We start from the raw sequence: 9,958 nt of genomic DNA, 5'->3' as shown, positions 1-9,958 counted from the left end.
CTTTCTGTCACTGGGATCAAGCACGGTAAGATCGAACCCATTACAAAGCACCTCTTCCCATTGCAAGATAAATAGATCAAGTTGGCCAAACAAAACCCAAATATCGGAGAAGAAAAATGAGGCTATAAGCAATCATGCATATAAGAGATCAAAGAAGACTCAAATAACTTTCATGGATAAAAATATAGATCTGATCATAAACTCAAATTTCATCGGATCCCAACAAACACACAGCAAAAAGAGTTACATCATATGGATATCCATGAGACCATTGTATTGAGAATCAAGAGAGAGAGAGGAAGCCATCTAGCTACTAACTACGGACCCATAGGTCTACAAAGAACTACTCACGCATCATCGGAGAGGCACAAATGGACATGATGCACGTGATGCTGTCTAGATTGGATCTATGGTTTCTGGAACTTGTAGCGGCTGGAATTGATTTTCGTCGACTCCCCTAGGGTTTCTGGAATATTGGGGTATTTATAGGGCAAAGAGTCGGTTCGGGAGGCACCTGAGGTGGGCACAACCCACCTAGGCCCAGGCGCGCCCTGGTGGGTTGTGCTCCCCTCTGAGCACCCCCCAGGTGCTTCTCCGGCCCACTGGATGTCTTCTGGTCCAAAAAAATCCACAAAAAGTTTCGCTACGTTTGGACTCCGTTTGGTATTGATTTTTTGCGATGTAAAAAACATGCAGAAAACAGCAACCGGCACTTGGCACTATGGCAATAGGTTAGTACCGAAAAATGATATAAAATGACTATACAATGATTGTAAAACATCCAAGAATGATAATATAACAACATGGAACAATAAAAAATTACAGATATGTTGGAGACGTATCACTGCCCAAGTTTCGCCTCGAGATGGCGGCGCTCCATCCCGAAAGTCCTCTCCTTATTTTTTCTAGGTCAAAATACCTTATATACCAGAAGATGGGCACCACAGGTGGGGCAGGGTGCCCACCACCCACCAGGGCGCACTTGGAGGGGCTGGTGCGCCCTGGTGTCTACTGGCCACCTGGCAGCCCCCTCTCGTAGTTCTTTTCTCCAATATTTATTATATAATCCAAAATAATTCTCCATAAATTTTCAGCTCATTTGGAGATATGTAGAATAGGTATCTCTGACATAGCTTTTTCAGGTCCAAAATTCCAGTTGCCGGTATTCTCCCTCTTTGTGTAAACCTTGCATATTATGAGAGGAAAGGCATTAGAATTACTCCATAAAGTGTTATAAAGCATAAAAACGATATATATACATATATACATATAGGGTGGGTCTATTCTAATAACACCCTTCTAGAGTCTTATTCTAATAACACCTAAATCTTATTCTGACTAGTAGAGTGCCCGTGCGTTGCTACGGGCGACAATGCAGATAATCAGCATTTTTATACTCACAATGTTACTAACATGTTGACGATGAAAATGATTATCATGAGCTGCATTATTCCTCATCTCTCCACCTAAATAGACATTTCTAACATAGTTCCACAAATTTCTTTTATTTCTATGATTGCTCGGGATGGAAGTATGCAAATGAAATGTTGCAGGATATTGCGCCGACCATCCCTTTAAACCCTGCCACCATCTCCGCCACCCGAGACCTCTCGTACCTTACATTCGAATCCATTAATCCACTGCCCATCTCTACCAACAACGACCCATCTCTGCTAATGGTTCTTCTTCCTCTCGCCTCTGCTTTTTTTTCTTCGTCCATCCTATTGATCCGCCCACCTCTCCCTGCCTAACCAATTGGCACCGCCACCCTATAGCCGGTGAGTGTTAATTACCAAACGTCGCCCCATGCTTGAGTCGCCACCTCCACTGGCGTCGACGCCATCCATCCCTCTAAACCCAACCACCATCTCCGGTGCCCACGACCTCCCGCACCCCGCACTTAAGTCCGTCAACCCCTGGCCTCTCCTCCACCGCCGACGACCCGCTGCTGCTACTATTCGTCTTACTCCCACTGCCCACCTTTTTATTCATCCACTCTATCAATCCGCCCACCTTTACGTGCCCAACCACTTGCCACCGACATCCACGACCAGCAAGTGTTGTTCACGCACTACCCCGTCGGCCCCCTATCAAGTTGCCGCCTCCGTCGCCAGCCAACCCTCTAAACCCTACCACCATATCTAGCGCATGCAACCTCCCCGCACTCCACAATCCATTCCATTAACATGAACCTCTCCTTCACCGGCGACAACATGGCATGCCACATCATCTTCACCTTTGGTGAGGTCCTAATGAGCCATCGCCGGGGATGTCGCGGCCTACCATCCAGGGCTGCGCGTGCATTGCTACCAAAAAAATTGCCTCATCAAGAGCAAAGCACGTTCCAAAAAACATCTTAATAAGCTTCAGTGTGTTCAAGCTTACTAAGCTCCAAATAGAACTCCAAAAATCAGGTTAACCATCACCGGTTTCATTTAGAGAGCTAAAGATGCAAAGTTTACGCACATTAATAGTAGTAGCCTCTCAATCCCTCACCATCCATCTACAATAGTGCAAAGTAGTAAGATATGAACTAACTGCTTGCCTTCTAATATGAGAAGTCGAACCGGTGGCAGAACACACATATCCTAATCTACAATAAAAACATCTACTTTGAATCTTATTTCTCTTTAGCAAGTATTTTTTACTAAGCCAATTAAAGCATGTCTCTTAGTCCAAACTTCAGATAGGCATTCCATAAAGGAAGCACTTCATCAGGATCTTTCCTGTCACATCACACTCCCTGCAGAAATGTAAGAAATATACACAATGAACATCAAATAGTTGAATAGGAAGACACCAGAAACCTCAGAACAGACAGGTAAAATTTGATGGTACACAAATTCCCTTTAGAAGACATAAGAAGGTTTACACTCTCAACAACGTCCAAGAAAACCTAACATGCGAGAACTTATTAGTTATTAATGTTACTTCACTTTCTAAATCAAAGTAAAAATGAGATGCCATTTAAGGACAACAACAAAACGAAAACAGAGGAAAGAATGTTGGTACATGTACAATATGTATTAGAACTCAAATGCATTTTAAAATGTATGCAGGATAATGGCATTGCTCTGATAGAAACATAGGACCATTATAAAAGTTGGTGCTATGCTTTTTCTCGGATACATCTGAAGCCTCCCTACAATTTAATCAAATACCTCATTCTTCTTGTACACAGAGGCACCATTGCATTAAAGGTTACCATGTGATGCGGGCAAATGATTTAGTTAACGATAACACAGAGCTGATCACTACCTTGTTTATATACTTGCAATTAGTTGTAGCCATTTCGACAACTGAAGTCTTGTGCTCCCCAAATGAAGGAAGTGCAACACTTCCAGCAATCTCTGAATGTCTGAACACCAAAAAATCAGCTCCTGCAATCGAAATTCTGAAACTTTAATAATTGATCGCCACCAAATTATACACACTGATCCATGGATACTAAAAGTGAGATCTAATTTAACACATTAGTCGATGAATACTAAAAAGGGGGATCTGATTTAACTTTCATACACTTAGTTGTGCTCAGGATGAGGTCAGTTGAGCAGGAGAATGCAAGCATGGAGGGTGTGTCATGATCATTGAATTTGCAAAGGAAGTAGTCAATAAACGAGCAAGCAGTAACAGCTTGCATCCTCCATTTCAAGGTGCTGAAGACCAAAAGCTCCATCACTTTTATTGTCCTTGCCTCAAACGCAGAATTTGCCTCAAATCACCTGTCAAGCAAAAACCGTCGATTAGTTGAGATGACAAATCACATGTTCATAAAGTCTGGGTGTGTGACAGCTAGTGTATGACTGAAAATCTTGAGCCATTCTGTGGAAACTTGGCCATCCAGATTTAGTTGAGATGACAAGAACATGCATGCACTCACAAAACTGGTATTAGTATTGAAAGGGTCACCTTACCAGAAGATCGACAATATAAGCTTACCAAAATCTACACGTCGATAACCATGTACCGGAGAGACAAATTGCTTACGATATTGCAAGCTCATGTGTGTTTCGATCGTTTGGATGGCGACTTACATCCTTTTAGTGTAGGAGTTGGAAAAAATTCAGCTAGCTAATATCACATCCTCTTAATGTTGTTCTACAAAAGTACAACACTTACATTTTGGTCGAGGCGGTGAGATCCGAAGAGGGGTGGTCACGGCGGACGGGGCGAGGGCACCCTCGAGTCGCCCTCAGGTGGGCGACGCGAGGGGAGGGGGAGTGATCCTTCCGCTGCCTGAAAAATGAATGATCTGAGGCACTTGTTCTTGGTGTAACCTGCAACCAAAACATCCATTCATGCCCATCTTCTATGAAGTTTGAGGCAGCGATTGCTCTACTACAGCGACTGCGACAGTAGAAGGTTTGAGCTACTTTTCTTGTCTAAAACCAAAAAGGAATAAGAAATATAATATTTGATCATGGCTATTGCAATTCCTCTAACAAACTTCCGTGAAGTCCTGCTAGATGGTATAAAATGCAAACTTATTATATTATCACTGTCAACCTCTCGACCTTGTTTCCCTCAAAGAATACTTTTCCACATGAAGTTATTTCTAAAGAAGGGAATAACTTACACAGTTCTAAAGTTAAAACTTAAGAACTACACAATAATTAATAGCTCAAACTCTTGCACACATTCAGCCAAATAACTATAGAGATGCAGAGTGGAAGCATGTAGCACTGCTCATACAAACAGCTCAATTATAAATGCACCTGGGTCTGGAACTCTTGCTCAATTGATCTACCAACTTTAGCTTCCTCCTCATCTAATATTTTCCATATTATAATCTCTTCTCTAGCAGCTGTGTTACGTCCATTATCCGACCCTCGATCAACCTGAAGAATGCATCAAACACAGTTATGTGCTGCCTCGTTGACTCCAACCTTCTTGAGAGAAGTAGTATACTTGAAACATCATAATAGAGATGAGAACATTACACTTTCATAAAGGAAATTGTACACTTTCAAAAACAAATAAGCAACGATCCAGTTCTGGATTATACACGGAGTTGTTGCTAGAGGAAATTGTAAAAAGAAAACGGCCTCATCAAGCCCATATGTTTTCAACCTTCAGAGGTGAGCAATTGATGAGAGCATATCTCTCTTTGATTTACAAAATTCTTATTTTTATAACTGTTGCATCTATCGAATAGTCCAAATGAAGAAAAGCATAATTTCTCTCCAGCCGTTATACACTAACTATGGGGCGCGAGTAGGTCGGAGGTTGTCCATCAGATTGTCCTCAACGCAAGTAAAAGCAACAGGCTTTCAGCCATGTTGTTACTTGTGCAGAGCTGATTTTTTAAATTAAAACACCTAAAGAACGAATAACATAATACTCAGTGGATGGCCCATGATTAAAAAAAAAAGCAAATCTAACTAAGTTTCATGCACATGAGAAATACGTGCTACAGAATTGTTTAAGAAGGTTGAGATAGCCAACCTTTTCAGGTGAAAAATCAATTCCAAGGTTCCCAATTAACAGAATTATACCATTCAATTTTTCCAGGATCTCAGCAAAATAGTTCAAGCCATGGCAGTCATGATGCTCTCTCTCTCTCTACATTCAGAATAGAAAAATAGACAATCAGGCAAGTAGCATTATTCAGAATAGAAGCACATAGAAAACAAATAAACAAACACACAAATATTGATGTACAGAATCGATAAAAAACATAGTGTGGTGACATTGAGATGTTACATTTACAAATCTACACATACAGAATCGATACAAAAATATTAAAGTTGATCCCGAGAAAGCCACCATCTTAGAGTCACCGACGTCGGCATACATTGCGCCCAAGAACCTCTACTCGGACCAGCGCCATGCACCGGAGAACCACAACACTGAACCTCCAAGCCATGTCTCCAACCACGATGCTCCCAACAGAGGAACGACGCCATGACGCCGTCATCGCCGGTCCAAGACCTAGGCTTTCGCCCGGAGACAACAACCCAAGCAAGCGGGGGAGATGCCAACACACCTAAGCGACGCCTCCAAGGAGGGAAACGACACCCACGGGCGCCATCGCCGCCAACACCAACCGAAGACGGGCAGGATTTTCATCCGTAACGTTGGCCAACCCCCACCCCCGCGAAGAATTGAGGCCAGAATGTCAGTGCTGGATCACACCGCCACTGCCGCAACACCTTGCTATCGTGATCATAGCGACACAGAACACCAACACCCTGCACGGCGAGGACACGCAGTCCAGCTACCACCTTCCGCATGATCGGGGACAAACAACTCCATTACTCCTTCCACAACCAGCACGGCCAGAAGCTGCTGATGCCGCAAGCAACGGCTGTCACACCACCTCCTGGTGGACAACCCAGCAACGGACACAGCTCTGGAGCCCATGGCCGGGGAGCCACCTCGACGCACATCCAACAGAAGCGCGCACCACCGCGTGATGCTCCCCACAACCAAGCCGCTGACCCGAGCGCAAGCAGCCCAGAACCAGCCTGCGCCGCCACCCCTCGCTCCCACAGCCGCACCTGCAGAATCTCGCCGGGGTCAGCAGGGGCAGACCGCACCCACCGGCCGCCGCGGCAGATCCCGGCCGCCGCTTGCGCGGCCACTCCTGGCCCAGATCTGCCGCCTCCCTGGCCGAGGCGCGTCTCCACTCCGACCACCACCGACGGCTCGAAGCAGGTCGCCGTGCACGAGCATCTCCGCATCAATCCCACGACCATGCTCCGCCTCTCCGTACGCACCTCGCCGTGCGCCGCCTCACCGGAGAAAAACACCGCGCCGCCCACTTGACGCCTCTCCCTCGCGCGCGTGAGGCCCGTCGGAGCGCGCCGAATTCGCCCACCGCCTTCGACGGCCGGGCGCCGCCACCACCGCCCGCGCCGGCGGCGGCCAGAGGAGCAGGGCTAGGGGGGCTCGGGGGGGGGGGGGGGGGCTCAGGGGGCTAGGGTTTTCGCCTCCAGAGCCGCCCGCGCGAGCGGCTCGGGAGGGAGGGGAAAGGGAGCTAGTCATAGTTGTCACTGGTTAAATTTCGTAGATTTTTTTAGGACGAAAAAAAACGGACGAAACTGGTGGGACAAAAATAAACCCGGAACGCGGACTACCAACTGAGACATTAGGAGTAGAGATAACACCTCGAAGCGAACCGAACCCCACCCCGCCCACCCGTGCAGCCCACTTCCTCCCGCTGCCGTACTCCCCGCCCCCACCACTTCCTCTCTCCTCTCCACCTCCTAACATGCCCGACGCCCCTCCCGCATCCCCACCACCAGCGCCCCCTTCAACCGCCGGCGCGACCCCATCTACCTCCCATGGCCGGCGGGTCCCCGACCTCCTCCCACGGCCGGCGCGCCCCCGACCCCTCCCACGGCCGGCACGCATCCACCCACCCCCCATGGCCGGCGCTCCCCAACCACCGGTGTCCCCCGCGGCCATGGTGGGATCCAGCCGCCACCGGCCACCGGCGAGGCCTCCACCACCGGATCCGGCCGCCATGGCCACCGGTGCAACCGCAAAGCCGACGGATGCAGCCGTGACCCACCACCTCGCGCTCTGCCATGTCCCGTAGCCACGGCGCTGCCTCCTTCCTTTTCCTTCTCTGGCGAGGGATCCCGAGCGGCCGCAGCAGTCAGGTCGAGTTCCATTGGGATCCATGTCGTCCCGCCCCGCCGGATCCACCGGCTGCTCTGGATCTGGCGATAGGGAAGCTCCACCGCCGCCTGGTACATGTGTAGCAATGTGCCTCCAGCTGCCCCTGCCTCCTACTCCGGCGACCTGCTGTTTCCGGGAGCCCCGACAACCTCCTACTAGATCCGGCCGCCGTATCGTACCTTCTCCGCACTGCAAGCACCGGCCTCCGGCTTCCTCTCGTCCCCTTCAATTTTTTTGCCTTTCCAGATTTCACTTGGGCACAAACACTTCAGTTCGCTTTGTGCATCACTGCGGTGCGGCTGGATGTCCAGTCCACCGGCGAGCGTGCTTGCATTCCGGTGGCACGAGGCTCGTGGTCAGACGTGCAGTCCAGTGGCACCGGCGAGTTCATTTCAGTGCTCGCCGCCATAGTTCGTTGCTTTTTTTTGCAGTCCCCCCTGGCCGTGCAGTTTACTCAAAGAAGAGGTTCGCTTTGTGCTTAGTTGATGTTTTGTTTGCGTCAATGTGCAGTTTACTCAAGAAGAAGTGCGCCCAATAAGAAAAAGAAGAGAACATCTATGTTCATTTGAAGTTCATTTTGTTGTTTATGAGAAACGCAGAGAGAAAAAGGGCACTACCTAGTGAATTGGAAGTTCATTTTGTAGTAAGAAAAATGGATGGTAATTTTGCATCAGCAAGTCTTTGCCTAGTGTAGTACAGTTGGGTACTCTGTCGTTGATTATGCTACGTACTGGATGGCTGTGTAGCTGTGTAAAAATAATGAATGTATATGTATGTTTTGAAGCTCACTTTGTTCTCGCACGAAGTTCGCCATAAAACTCCTTCGTGGTTCACTTGGTGATCTGAAACAAAAACACCTCGGAAAGCAGCTCACTTCTCATTACGTGTGGTTCACTTGCTTAGTCCCTGCGGTCCACTCGCCCGGTCTATGCACGTAATAAATATTGAGTTTGGAAAAGAAAAGCTCAAGCGGTTCATTTTCGGTAGTGTCGCGGCCCGTTTACGGTAGTCTCGAGGTTCACTTTTCATAGTGTTGTGGTTCATTAACACTCGACATGAAGTGCACTTCACCTTGTTTGGAAAAATTTACGTCCCACAAAGAAGAAATCATGGAGTGCACTTGTCTGTTCGATGAAATGTGGTTTTTAGTCTGAAGCAGTGCACTCCACCTCGTTTGGGAAAATTTATGCCCCACGAAAAAAATCATGCGGTGCACTTGTCTGTCCAATGAAGTGCGGCTTTTAGTCTAAATAAGTACGGTTTTCTGTCTGATGCAGTATGGCCCGTTTACGGTAGTCTCGAGGTTCACTCTTCATAGTATTGTGGTTCACCAACACTCGACATGAAGTGCACTCCACCTCGTTTATGAAAAATTACGTCCCACAAAAAAGAAATCATGCAGTGCACTTGTTTGTCCAATGAAGTGCGGTTGTTCGTCCGATGCAGTGCGGTTTTCAGTCGGATGAAGTACCCACGTCGATTTGGGTGTCGCGAAAAACAGTGTGTCCGCATTTCGGTAAATTTAAAACTACTCTTAAACTGTAAGGAATTAGAGAGAGTGTTCTACATGAAAAAGTTGCGTCTCGTCGATATCTTTCCAAGGCATATCATTTGAATCATTTCGACAACCGGTTTCTAAAAATTTCGCGAAAAACGGCCGCTGCCACTTGTCGTCCGCCGCACGATTTTCAAAATTAACTTAAAACTGTAAGGAATCTCAAAACCATTTCTATATATGAAAGTTGCGCCTTGTCCATAGCTTTCCAACGACGTATTACACGCCTCGTTTCGACAAACGGTACAGAAAATAGAGCAAAAACAGTATCGAAAATTGCAAAAAATTCAAAAAAACAGAATTCCGCGATTTAGTAAATTTGAAACTGCTCTTAAACCGTAACGAATTAGAGAAAATAATAGATATTAAAAAGATGCGCCTCGACGATATCTTTCTAACGGCGTATCATTTGCCTTATTCCGATGAGCGGTTTAGAAAAAAATCATGAAAATACGCTCACTGCCACTCGTCATCCGCCGCACCATTTTTAAAATTGCTCTTAAACCGAGAGGAATCCCGAAAAGTGTTCAACATGGCGAAGTTGCGCCTAATCAATAGCTTTTCAACGGTATATTATACGCCTCGTTCCCATAAACGGTTAAAAAATTAGAGCGAAAACAGTACCGGAAAAACACTGCGTGCAGTTTTTTTCGACACGGAGTTCACTCGTGTGAGTACTGCAGCACACTTGGTTCAAACAATGACGTGCACTTGAATTGAGCGTGCAGTGCGGAAGTATTATCAGAATAACTATTCTGACAATATTATCAGAATAGA

The 9,958-nt window shown here is 46.8% G+C and overlaps 1 protein-coding gene across 4 annotated transcripts; it reads right to left on the bottom strand.

The window, feature by feature from the left end:
- Positions 1 to 1,134: 1,134 nt before the first annotated feature.
- LOC123119819 (uncharacterized) lies at positions 1,135 to 6,917 on the bottom strand. 4 transcript variants are annotated; one of them, XM_044539751.1, is made up of 7 exons: positions 6,501 to 6,912; positions 5,446 to 5,562; positions 4,716 to 4,838; positions 4,120 to 4,277; positions 3,520 to 3,722; positions 3,259 to 3,380; positions 1,135 to 1,185 (listed from the first exon to the last, which is right to left on the bottom strand). In XM_044539751.1, the coding sequence occupies exons 1-5, from the start codon at positions 6,696 to 6,698 to the stop codon at positions 3,719 to 3,721; spliced, it is 600 nt and encodes a 199-aa protein (XP_044395686.1). In that variant the 5' UTR covers positions 6,699 to 6,912; the 3' UTR covers positions 1,135 to 1,185; positions 3,259 to 3,380; positions 3,520 to 3,718. The 4 variants fall into 4 exon arrangements, with proteins under 4 accessions (XP_044395686.1, XP_044395687.1, XP_044395685.1 ...); XM_044539752.1 differs by lacking the exon at positions 1,135 to 1,185 and adding an exon at positions 2,343 to 2,743 and having other exon boundaries at positions 4,120 to 4,236; positions 6,501 to 6,917; XM_044539750.1 differs by lacking the exon at positions 1,135 to 1,185 and adding an exon at positions 2,343 to 2,743.
- Between the last annotated feature and the right edge of the window lie 3,041 nt (positions 6,918 to 9,958).

Source organism: Triticum aestivum, chromosome 5D (genome assembly GCF_018294505.1).
Source record: "Triticum aestivum cultivar Chinese Spring chromosome 5D, IWGSC CS RefSeq v2.1, whole genome shotgun sequence".
In the NCBI taxonomy this organism is placed as follows: domain Eukaryota; kingdom Viridiplantae; phylum Streptophyta; class Magnoliopsida; order Poales; family Poaceae; genus Triticum; species Triticum aestivum.
Note: the sequence above shows the minus strand (reverse complement) of the source record. Positions and strands in the feature narration are given on the sequence as shown.